This window comes from Heliconius melpomene, chromosome 7 (assembly GCF_056956725.1).
Source record: "Heliconius melpomene rosina isolate 202511_hmr_F chromosome 7, ASM5695672v1, whole genome shotgun sequence".
In the NCBI taxonomy this organism is placed as follows: domain Eukaryota; kingdom Metazoa; phylum Arthropoda; class Insecta; order Lepidoptera; family Nymphalidae; genus Heliconius; species Heliconius melpomene.
Window position 1 is genome coordinate 2,378,357 of NC_140395.1, and position 13,279 is coordinate 2,391,635.

General features: G+C 29.8%; 1 protein-coding gene across 4 annotated transcripts in view; it reads right to left on the reverse strand.

Moving 5' to 3' along the window:
- Positions 1–761: 761 nt before the first annotated feature.
- Positions 762–13,279, reverse strand: part of LOC146537298 (homeotic protein distal-less-like) — a 94,767-nt gene continuing 82,249 nt past the window's right edge. Inside the window, exons 4-8 of one of the 4 annotated variants that reach the window (XM_085187667.1) lie at positions 5,516–5,645; positions 4,903–5,081; positions 4,568–4,651; positions 3,445–3,572; positions 762–2,321 (exon numbers count right to left, since the gene is read on the reverse strand). In XM_085187667.1, the coding sequence (XP_085043793.1) occupies positions 2,303–2,321; positions 3,445–3,572; positions 4,568–4,651; positions 4,903–5,081; positions 5,516–5,645 (540 nt within the window). In that variant the 3' untranslated portion in view covers positions 762–2,302. Of the gene's footprint in view, positions 2,787–3,444; positions 3,573–4,567; positions 4,652–4,893; positions 5,082–5,515; positions 5,646–13,279 lie in introns of all 4 variants that reach the window. The other 3 variants (XM_085187665.1, XM_085187666.1, XM_085187664.1) reach the window with 3 other exon arrangements.

A 13,279-nucleotide genomic window follows, 5' to 3' on the forward strand; every position in this document is an offset into this window, starting at 1 on the left:
GTTAAATAAAAAAAGTTTTAAATAAAAAAATAACGATCTTAAAAATAGCATATGCAAGCAACGCCCATTGAGTGCGAAGTGTCACGTTTTAACATCAAGAAAAAAGTCCCCAAAAAAATTGAACCCCAAACTAAAATACGAATGAAACGGAAGTCCACGCCCACGGAACCCTTTTAAAAAATAATAAAGTCCTACAAAACGTGTTTTTGATACAAAAAGTATTGAAAGAGGGCTTTTTTTAGTATAGGTACGTATTCGTATATACCATCTGTCTTTTAGTAGTGAGTTGTCAATTATTCTTTTGTAAATTTTAGTTCATAGAGTTGATAAGTATATTATTTTTGTTTCATGCTGTATCTCGCATATTATATAACTAGTGTTAAGACACTCCATTCCCCTAGCGTTGCCCAAACTTTTTAGATTTTGTCCTTCCAGAGCAGAGATATGAAACTGATATATTCTTTTGAGTAGGAATCGAACCCATAAAACGTTGTGCTTAAGATCAAACGCTATTTTGGTATGACACGACTAGATGCCGTTTATTTTTTAATAATATTGTTTATTTTTAGATATTTTTTTGTAATAAATATTTCATATATATAATAAATACATATATAATAAATATTTCATTAAAATAAGAGGTCGGTTGAAAGACACTATGTTCTCCGCTTTCCACCTGAACTCGAGACCATTACCTCTCTTGGGAATCGAATCTATTTTTTAAGAATATTGTATAAAAAAGGTGAAATGAAAACCCAAAATGAAATCTTTTTCAATTTTTATTTGACAAAAGAAATTAATTCACTGTTTTTTTGTTTCCGTTTTCCTTATATTACATAGTTATAAAGTAATTATACTATCTAAGCTAATATGTATATGTATATATTCTCTATATAATACAAAACGTATGTACAAACCTCCCGTAAGACCCATTCTAAGATTTACAGCATATTTTCAGTAAAAAACATATTTTCTAAGTAAATTTCATACATTTATTATTTTTTTTTAATTGGATAAAAAGAAAAAAAAAAGATTGTATTTTTTTACTTCAAATAAGCTGTATATTACACATAAGTTCAGTTTGCATTAAAATAATAACAGCTTAAATTTATTTCATCAGAACACGATTTTGAACAAACTTTTACATTTTTATTATTTGTCATAAATATAATTTTATAGTTCAATTGAAAAAAATGTACATCTTATTAATGGATATATATTTTTTATTTTAACAAAAAAATTAAACAATCAATTAATAAGATGTCATTTTAAACTTAAAATTATGTATCACAACAGATTGGTTTGTGCTCCCGTTTGTTTTTTAATTATATTTCTAAATAAATAAAAGAAACATCTTTAAAGCTTAGTTAATATTTTAAATGGTATTAATTTGTAATACATTAAATAAGATAAAAAATAAAAAAAATCAAGTCAGCACCAGTTTTAGGCTGTTTGGAACTTTCACACATACTAATTAATATTAATAAAGAAAAAAAAATGGAAAAATAAACCTTATGGTCTATTTTTGAAGGCTGTCAAATGACTTTTTAAAAGACAAGCAAAAATATAGAACACACTTTTTTATCTGTCCAAAGCTGCCAACTCTTTATTTTTTAAATTTGACATTTGTAAGTTATTTAAAATTACATATTTTATATTGTAAAGTGTAATTTGTACACTTTTTACTACGAATATACTGAAATTTCGTAATAAAGCTAAGGTACACTTTTTAATACAAAATTTCAAAACATTCAATATTTAATTTAGGTATAATACCTTTAGACTTGCAGTTGACAATTCAAATCTAAAAAATTGGTTCATAATAATCCGGTGACCACACGAGGAATAATAAAATATAATGAAGAAGCATAAAAAAAAGAAATCCACAGATTATTGCACAATTTATTGAAAGTGACATTTACATTAAAAATTGTTAAAATATATACAAAAAGTTTAAATTACTATACCATACATTTTGACGTTACTACGTATGTACATCAGTCAAAATCGGAATTGCTTACACTATTTTGATAAAATTTTAATGGCATACACCACGGAAAGAGAGCAAAGTCGTGGCCACCGACGGTTAAATATATTTTACATTAAATTTTACAATAATTATAAACATTTAAACCTATTTTATTAGAAATTTACAGTGATTTTAATATTAAATAATATTCTTATCCTATGTTGGTTGTGTAAATCCGCCATTTTATGCGTAACGCCATTTTGTTTTGCATTAAGAGGCATTTAAATTTGAATGTTTTTATTATATATTTTTTTTCAGTTTGTCCGTCGATCGTTACACGGCAGGCCAGACCCTGTAGACAAACAATTTTTCTATTAATAATAATTTAGAGCCAAATCAGAAAAGACGTAATTTAACATATTTCTTTCCATAAAAAAATATTAAAAATGAAAATTAAACAATAAATTACGTCCTCTCATTATAGAAAGACATTAATAATTTCTATTAAATTTTCTATTGGTGTATGCCATTATTTTTTTACGGTGAAATTTAATATATAAAGGAACAATACGGCTGAGATATATTGGCGAACCGCCAAACCATTTTATTAGTGAAAAAAGAAAAAAACTAAAAGAAAAGACAAAAAAGAAACGGCAATATGCCAAAGAGCTCAGCCGTTGCTCCTAAATTGAAATATCTAGTTTCTAATTAATTCTAGTTAATTTCCAAAAATCTTCAGCTGTCATAATTATTCTGCTCATTCCCCAAGAACTGACTTCTCAAACCCATGCGATGGAATAGTGCAAGCCCGTTATCGCTGTAAATAATGTTTTAGCTATTATATTTTAGAAGTAAAAATAACGTTAGTTAACCGCTATCCCTTTTCGTCGAATAAAAAAATCAATAAAACCACTGGCTCCTGGCATTTTTAAATGTGTCGAGTATAAAATATTATTGTTATATTATTTGTAGAGACAAGGAGTAACTTTCTTCTTTTTGAAGCTGATTAAAAACTTAAAGCTTTAGATATAGGTAAGTAATTAATTCCAAGTTTATAATACAAAGCTTTAATAATTTTCAAAATTATGCATCAAATAACTTATTATAGTACTTTATTCTGCCTTTCAAAATATAAGAATTAGTGAAAAACAAAAATAGAAAAAACTGCCTATCATCATTTTAATTTCTAAATAAGTTAAGATATAAAATCTTCATAAGTTTTATTTCACTGTTATCCTATTTTCTGCATAAGAAACTATAATACACGCGGCTTCCCCTCTTAAGCTTATTGTTATATTATAGCCAAACTACACAAAATCTTTATATAAACTGTAGGTTTTGTGTTACTCTAATATATAAGCTATATTACTGTAAAGTTTCACCTAAATCCGTTTAGTATTTTTTTACGTTAAAGTGAAACAAACACCTCACAAGCTTTAACATTTTTAATATTACTAGGATAGTCGGATACTCACGTCAAAAGTCCAGGGTTAGCATCGGCCTGGTACCACGAGTATTGCGGCACGTACGGCGGGTGGGGCTGCGGGGCGCCCTGGTGGAGGGCGTGGTGGCCTTTCATGTCCCACGGGCCTGGTGGCGCACCCTAAGGGATAAAAGGGTTTATTAGTTATTTATTGGGAAGATAATTATAGTTTTTTTTTTCAGTATTTAATCATCTCAAACTCTAAAATTAATAATGGAGATAGAAAAGAAACGTACTTAATGTCGCTTTAGTAACTATATATAGTTAGTGATTGGTTGAAGTTGGGAAAATTTAAATTACAATTGATAATAATTATTTTCATTTCCAAGATTAAATGGGTAGTTCCAACCGACAAAGGTCCCCTGGCCAACGCGAAATATCTAGTATTCAGACGGAAAGTTTCCGCCTGAAACAGAGAATCTTCTCTTTCCTACCCTGCTACAATATATACAGCGCGAACCTGACAAAATTATTAATTATAAGCACTTATTTTCTACCCCTGGTCACAGCCTATTTTATATTACAATATTTACACAATACAGAAATCGAATTTCCTACTAGCTACCGTAAATCCATGCAATTATAGATATTTATCAAAAGAAAATAATGATAATTATAAAATTTAATCAAATAAAATGTCATTAACATTGCGTGTTAGTGAACACCCTGTAGGTATACGAGTAGGTATAGGGGCGTGACCCGCCACACCTCACGTTTTACATAAATTGAATAGATTCCACTTTTACTAAATTAACTTGGTTTTGCGTAATGGAAAATATATAAGTATCTATATATTTACAATATTGACTCGTAATTGATAGACTTTGTAAGTTTGTTTTGCAATGGATAAATTCGGAAATTGTTTGGGATTTTGGTTTTTTAGTCTTTGTTCAAATAAATAAGTTTATCTACGCTAGCAACAAACAAGATAGACATTGAGCCCTGTAACCAAACATAACACGCAAAATCTCTAAAATTACGTGAAAGTGAAGAACGCAGTCTTAGCACTAGGTTTCCTCTGCCTACCCTGCTTTATGCATAGGGAATAGGGATACAGCTTGAAGCTATAGAAAAACCTAAAAAAAATCTTGACCGAGAAGATAAGATAGACTTACATATCCAACTCTTGGATCCCACGACTGCTGATGAGGTGGTTTCACATCACACGAAGTTCCATCTGGAGATCGGCCAGCTGTAGGCTGTAACAAAAGAATTAGGTTATATTTTGCCTATGAAAATATGTGAAAAATAATTAAATATTTATTTTATCTCTATCTTTATATGTTAGGTAAAGATTCCCATTTAGATCTTCATCGATTCGGAGTACCTTAACACTAAGTACTCATTATATGAGGAATACAGAGTTTAGTTAAAAATAAATATGTTGTATTAAATTCAATTAATTGTCCCTAATAATAATATTCCAACAAAAATCTCTTACATATCCAACCTTTACATCCCAAGACGGCTGTGGTGGTTGTTTCACGTCCCATGGTGTCCCAGTGGGAGATAGCCCAGGGGAGAGCTCTGATACTGGCGTAGAGCTGGGCGTGGGCGAGTGGGCTTGCGTAGGCCCGCTCTGGTAAGCTGATGGTGAATGTTGGGAACCGCTTGAGCTACCGCCTCCACCTGAATACAAGGAATAAAGTTTAATAAGTGTTATTTACATACTATGGAAAGAAAAAATATGTACACACTTGATCCAGGGGAGAAGCCGAATGCTTATATATTTATTTTTTTAAAGGAATGTACAAAAAATACTTCAAAATAATAAAACAATATTAATTTATTATATTTTTAAATGATTGAATGCCATAATTGTTGAAGGAACCTATTTGGAAAAGCTTATATTACTAAAGCTATTTGGAAAAGCTTATATTCTCTATCTTATATTAGCTCCTTTTGTACTTTCATAGATTTTGTGTATTTTTTATTGTTATTATTAATGTATTCCCTAGAGTTGAATATAATATATAAATGTATACAAATATTAAATTTATTCTCTCTTAAAATATATTTTTTTCTTTTGAATCATAGAAAAGATCGCTAAATATTTGGCTTACCGTGTAATAGCTGGTTGTTATTGGGCGGGCTGCCAGGGGGTAGGCCGAGCCCGGGGGGCGGCGCGCCCACCTGGGCGGCCTTCATCATCTTTTTGTATTTACTACGCCTGTTCTGGAACCAAATCTTGACCTGGAAGAGAATAGGTATGTTAGAATTTGGTACAATGTGAAATAGCTTGATGAAACTATATATTATAAAATTTAATATATATATATATGCATTTATATGATAGTAGCTATAATAAGTTGAAATAATTAACTTCTTCTTCCTGGCATTAATCCCGGCTATTGCCAGGGTTGAAATAATGAACTGTTGAGATGTAATATAGCCTAAAGCCCTCCTCTATAGGTAAGTGGAATATAAGACATTATGAGAGTTCCTGAAATTAACGTATTCAAATAGACGGACTCTTTAGCTTAATTAAAGTATAGACTAGTTGCCTAGTTTCGTTACTTATAAGGTAGTAAAAAAAATGAGAAAGGAAATCATATCCTCACTTCTATATACAAAAATTCGAACTTATCAATATAAAATTATAGTAAGAACCGAATAATATATAATTCTACGTTTTTATTAAATTAATAGTAAACTTATTGAATAATTAAAAAATCCATCGACATAGCTTCTTTTTTAATTTTTAAGAGATGTAACTCTTTCTCCTAAAAGTTTTTTTACTGCACAATTTCTTAAAAAAAATACAATTTCTTCTAATACATAAATATTTACACATACATATGTATATCAATCTATAAAATTCAAATTTACCAAATGATACATTTTTTTCCTAACAACGCAACACGCATAGGGTTGCGTGACAGAAGGCGGGGCGAGGGCGAGCTAGATTTAGTGATGCGATACGTATTATCGATAATAGAAAAAATAATAATAATACTATTGTTTTATATTCGGCGAATGTCTAAGTGCATAGGCCTTTTTTTATGAGGTCGTCGTAGCGCAGTGGGATAGCGTTTGAATTCGAACGATAAAGCGCGGCGTTAAGTTCCGCCACTAAACATGCAATGCCTCCTACAAGCTCCTGCAATGCGTCTACATTTCAAATTGATTTTTTAAAAATGGACACGAAATATATTAATATTTCGTTTCAAAGAAACTTCAGTGATATCTTCTTCTGAATAAATTCAATGTTTTTTTCAAACAAAGTTGCGACTACATTAGTGGAAACCAACGCTATGCTTCCTTAAATAAAAAAAAACCATATAAATCTGAGGATATACCCATATATAATCATTACATGTAATGTAGTTAATAAATATTGTGAATATAGTGATTATTTATATTAAGTTCATTATCATAAATCAAGCCGAAATCATGTTTTTGTATAAAATTAAAATCAATCAATCTTTTCATACAATTACAGTATAATTGCTGGTTTTGTAATATATAATCTGTGACATATATTATTAAGTGTTTAATTGATAACGAGCTGTCATCGTCAAAGTAGTATAAGTCTTTATTTTGAATATTAATTTGTAGAAAACACGCAAAAACCTTTATTTTATTGTAGCAATTTTGATTTTATATTAAGGGTTTATATTATTTTTCCTTGTCGTTCGTTTTTTTAAGAAATAAATTTGTTTGTGTAATATTTCTTATAAAAAACTACGAGTTACGCCTCTTTTACTTTGAACGCTACATAATAAATATTTTAATTAACATATTTCACATTAATATAAGTTAATGTCATTTTTAGTAAAATAATTTTATTTCACGTCCAAACGTTGCGAATTCATACGTACCGATAATATTATATGGATTTATACACCTAAATCATAATCTAAAGTAAAAAGTTGTGCTACTCTGCACTGTTAAATGGAAAATTAGAAAACAAGGCAAATACGTCACTATCTTCTCCACATACACACCACCACAAATTGACAGTCATAGCACAGTGGCTCAGCGCGGCTATGAACGAGATAGTTGTGGGTTAGAATCGTCGTGATTTAAAATAAATTTAATTTCTTGCGCGTTGGCGTGTTGTGCAAAATCTTAACTTGCTATATGCACGAACAATTATGTAAGAAATTTACTATGCAGGGAAAAAAATGATTTCAATATTTCAATATTAAAGATAGTTTTCATACAATGTTAGCTTACAAGTTACAACTTCTGACATTTACTAGAAAGCTAACGAAGTGTTATTTAAAGTATCGCGACACTTTATCGTTGCAAAGACAAATTACTCACAACCAACAGGTTATTGCTTATTGACACTATAATATTATCGTTTTATATTAATATTATGTAACATTCAATTATATAAGCTGATGATTTTAAAAATATGGCTGAGTTTATTTAAATATCAATAATGTTCTTTTCTTTAGTCATAGCAATTAATATCGATCCGTGGATTCAAATTAGCTTAAAATAAGACGTTATCATACTAAAGTACAATTAATACAAGTAAAACTGGGCTAAATTCTAGGGCAGAGTCTAGCAACTTCGAGTATAATCGAAATATAAAATAGATCTCCACAAAAGACTTTTTTCATACTATTCTGAAATAAAGACAAATTTACGTAAATATGTTAGAAGCTGTATAAAATATTTTGGAGAGGCAGCATAACGTCAGCGAGGTCTAAATACCGCGATAGTAAAAGGACTGAGTGATTCGCAAGGTCGTTTTGTGTTATATTTGTTATTATACGAGTATATTCAAGAAATCAAAGTGCTAAATATATTAGTTACTTTGAAAATCTATAAGTTTTTAACGTAATAATGAAAATTAAAAAGAAAGAAATTCCGTCGGAAGGTAAACAATGAAATCTTTGACTACTTTTTAATAAATAAAAGTCTGTATTTTGTGACAAAAGTATTTCTGTCGAAATAACAAATTTACTATATTTTTGTGTATCCACTAAAAAACGATAAAAAAAGGCAAAATAAGAATTCCTGCGCATAAAAATAGGTAGAACGACCATAAGAAAGTCATTGGCCAATAAATGATTATTACATAAATAAAAAAAAACAATATTTATCGATAAGCGATATATCACATCACTACACTCCACCCCTGTATTAGCCGGGTCAAGTCACCTAACCTAACCTATTCTATTGGTATTCACTCCAATTGACTTCATCGCAAGGTTATATCGAAATTGCTTTATATATTTTTGTATTTTTTCACTTTTTGTTCTTGTATTTACTTTTATTTATTTAAAAAGATTATATAAACGTAAATACTCATTTATAAGTAAAAATATTTTATCTATGTATAATTTCTTTATTTAATATTAAAAATAATATGAAATGTACTAATAATAAATTATAAAATTATAAGTAAAGGTATTATTAGTAGTATAATATTTGAAATAATAAAATAATTATTATATAAATTCGCCGTAGCGTAGGCTGAACGTAACCGCACTTTGCATGACAATGCTCTAAAAATTATAAAACAAAATGGCCGCCACCGCAACCATATGGACGACCGCAATGGATTATTACCTTTATTATTATTGTATGTACAACAGATTGTTTGAAATATAAATATAGAGAAGTTTTTATAATATACTTTTATAATAAGAATTATTTTATCAATTTTTTTCAGATGATTTTGGTATCAACAAGGAATATTTCGGAAAATCTTTTCTTGGTGCTCCGGTACACCCACTAACTTTCCTACATGGCTATTTTCCGTTATTTGGTCCAGTAGTTTTGTCTGTGAATTGTCTGTCAGTTATTCAGCAACGGAAGAGTCTTCTAAAAATAAATAGATAAAAAACAGCGATACCTACTAGGTAATTCGTGTATTAATTAGATATATTATATTTTAGATATTTTATTAAAATCATAAAGTGACATTCGTGGATTAATCTGAAAGTGAAAATATCTCGCAACAATATAATGTTATAAAGGCCTATGCTGTTGCCCCATAAACTTATGTTTTTAGACCACCTACCACCAAAAATAATTTTTGAATTAGAAAAAGTAGTTCCCGAGATAAGCGCGTTCAACTAAACATACTGCTTCATAATATTACATAGATACCTACATATATAAAAGAAAATAAAAAATCTCAAAGAACAAAATATACCTATGCTAAAAAATAAGTATATCTCGACAATTTTAGTAAGTTTTTCCGTTTGGTGAGGCCGGCATGCACCGCCATGCTCCGTCCGACCGGCGGCGTTTTCAAAGGAATATCGCGCATAGACTGCATAGCACTAAGAACTTTGTGCTACAGCTATTCTACCACTTGAATGGACGGTATTATGCGGTAATATTTTAATTAAAATTAAATCAGCTTCGGGCTGTATCCATCCATCAGGATAGGAAGAGGGAATTTAGTCACTCCCTTTCCCATTTTGCGCTGAATTTTTTCAAGCATTGCGTGTTGTTTGGCATTTCTCTTTTTGTTGAATGTATATTGGAAATCTACAATTTCATTAAAAAAGCTTTCAGACTAAACTTAGCATAATGTAATTTTTCAAAACTGTTTTCTTGTTGTATTGTTGTACATATCTAATTGAATATTAAAAGAACTATTTTACAAACTTATTCCGTTCTGGAGAAAAAAATTAAATGAAATGAAATTTTTCACACATTTTCTGAAATAGAGTATGTCGTATCGTAACTTAAAAGTAATTTTTTTTTAAAGTAATTTATAATTATTAATAATTTTTTTTTTCAAAAATGTACTCCCGAGTGACACTCTCCGTAGTGATGAATAAATTTACTTTTCTATAGTTTTTATAAAACAGTTCCTGCAATTTCTATTCCTAGTGTCCAGTAAATTTCTTTGAATTTGAGAAAAAGTTTTATGCAAAAGCTCGACTTATTTTGTTGTGAAGATTATTTTGCATATCGTCAGCTTGGAGTGTAAGCCTGCTAAATGGGTCATCGTGGTTATTTTTACTCCATTTTTTTTCAGCTTGAGAATTTCAGCAAAAAGTGTATGTGAAATTTTAAAATTACTAAACTAAATATTAGCTAAGACCATTTTACTATTTCAAATTTATGTTACATATTTTTGAGATTACTACACTGCTTAATTTTCACTAATATACAGAAAAAAGTATAGAATTTCTTAACCTTAATTTACTTTAACGTCGCATACTCGGGAAATTATATATTAAAAGATTAACTGTTGAGTCTGTTGCTGGTTCATCTCAGAGGAATTATCTTCGGAGCCAGTAGTAGCTTCCTGAAGTTCTACAGGAACAACTGACACTACTGACATGTTGATGTAACTTAACGATTCAAAACTACTTGTAATAAAGAATATGTCGATTTTAATATATTTCATTAGCCAAGTTATATATGAGTATATGTAGAAGACTAAATGTGGCGTTGAGCAAAAAGCGAAGAACGGAGTGTCTTTACACTACGTCCAATAAATAGGTTATTAAATTCGCGAAGTTAAAATACATTGTTCAATCGTGCATTACGCTTTTCATACTTTTTTTCAATAAAAAGACGGTAGCTGGTACAAAACTGCATGCCTCCGCCGGACACTGAATGACGTGGAGACGCGTTCCTTTTGAAATTGTCTTTTATTTTATCCAAGATGCTATTCCTTGGGTTTTTTTGTAAATTGTGCTCGACTATGTACAGTTTTTTGTGTTTTTTAACATATTTTGAGAGATATTTTTATATTTGCTTTAAATGAGTATTTGTTTTACAATGTATGTACGAGTACCTATTGACATTTAAAGTTCCCTCTGCCTTCCATGTTACGTATCGTAGCGTGAAATAAAAAAGTTTTATAATAAGAAATAATTTTAATTTGTATAATATACGAATTTGAACACTGAGATAGCCTGAGATTGTTAGGATTTATGTTGTTAAATAGTATTTTATATTTTTTTCAAAAAATAATTATTATTTTGTTTTAAACTTTCTAATGGTCAAAATTTATCAAAATATTTGTAAAAACAAATGTAACAAAATATTTACAATAATAAAAGCAAGCATTTCACAATTAACCCGTATTTTATCAAATAATTATCGACTAATCGCATTTCAAAGAAAAATTCTAAATAGACTTTAATTCCGAAAAGGATTTACTTTCTACCAGTTGATCCGTAACACTATAGAAATGAGTAGAATTGACCATTAAATATTTTATAAAAAGATTATTTAAAAATCACAGATGGAAGCGCCTTTAATTAAATGAACTGACGATGATGTCCTCATAAATGATAATTAGGTTTTAGTCATTACCTAAAATAGAGCGGAAACGATTTCGATGCGATTTTAATGAGACCACCTTCAGAGTTTGAGGAGTGATTGGAATTGTTTTAATATTTTGTTTAATTTAGTTAAGTGTGTGAAAGATTTTGTAGATCTAATGTTTTGTTTTTGGCAAAACGAATAACAAAATATATAGTTAAATAAATAGAAATAGACACAGATATAACGGAGAGTCTTAACACTAGGTTCCTTTGACTATCGTGCTATAGGCGAGACACAAAGAAAAGCTAAAAAAGTAATTCAAAAAGTTATTTAATTACGTTCCTGAAATGTGTAGGCTAGGTTTTAATTTTTTATATTATTATATAGATACTATTTTAGAATTATGTTTAACTGTGTCATTATGGCTTCTATAAAAAATAATAATTTCACGATTTATCCGCATATACGAGTCGCTGGGTAGGCAGAGGAAACTTAATGCTATGAAATTCCGTCTGCCAATTCCTGTCATATTTCCGAGACATTTCGTGTTGAGTGGCAGATCTCAAGAGCGAGGATGTCCACCTAGTGGAAATCGAACCCACAACAGTCGTGTCCACACTCTGTACCGCAGCTCTACGATGGTATATAAAAATATTAAAAGACAACTTGTATATAAATGAAGTTATCTCTACAGTTTTCAATATCCGTTTGGCATAAATACGTCAAGTCATCGTCGCGGTCGCGTTTGCCGATTCCAGTTGAATTTGTCTTTGCTTTACCGTGCAAAAGAAAAAAAGCGAGTGAATGATAAAAGTGTTTTTTATTTATTTCCTCGAGAGTTATTTCATTATTTCTATATTATATACCTGGGATTACGTATTTCACCGTGGGTTCGATTTCCATTTGGTGGAATTTGTTATCGTCAATTATACGTTCTGTAAGGACAAAGAGCAGCGTTAAATTCCACAGCCCAACACGTAATTATTGGATCCGTAACTATTGAATCCGGGTGGAAAGCAGAGAACGGAGTATCTGGGTACTGTGTTCGCATTGCCTACTTTTCTATAATTGGGGTAAAGTCTAATAGTGAAAAAAAAATACTTTAAGTATATTATTAATAAATATTCTAAATTAATAAATATTCTAAAGGGTACCCAATACAGGTCTAGTATTATTGTACGAGTCTCTAACTTATGTTAAGTTAGTTTATATTTTTAAAACTGTAAATATTGATAAAAAAAAAATATTATTATTATCTTTTTTGTTATTATCTGTCTTTGATACTGATATAGTGATATTTCATGGCTTTTTTATCTCATAAAAATAAGTTAAATAAAAAAATCTATATAAATTCCTCACTGTAGATGAAACGCAGCAGGATGTGGGACGTAAGTGTATGGCTTAATTGGCTAGTACAGTATCCGAGAGGTGCGGCTTTGAAGCTATTTATTTAAACAATTTCTGCGTTCTCAATACCTAATAAAAAAAGTAACCTTACTAACTATCCCGCATATAGTAGAGTAAGGAAAGGGAACCTAGTGATTAGATTGTAGGTCCGATTCCGCAGACGAAGAGCGGCGTTATGCTACGTAGTACCTACGTAATGTCTCGAAAAATTGGCGGACACT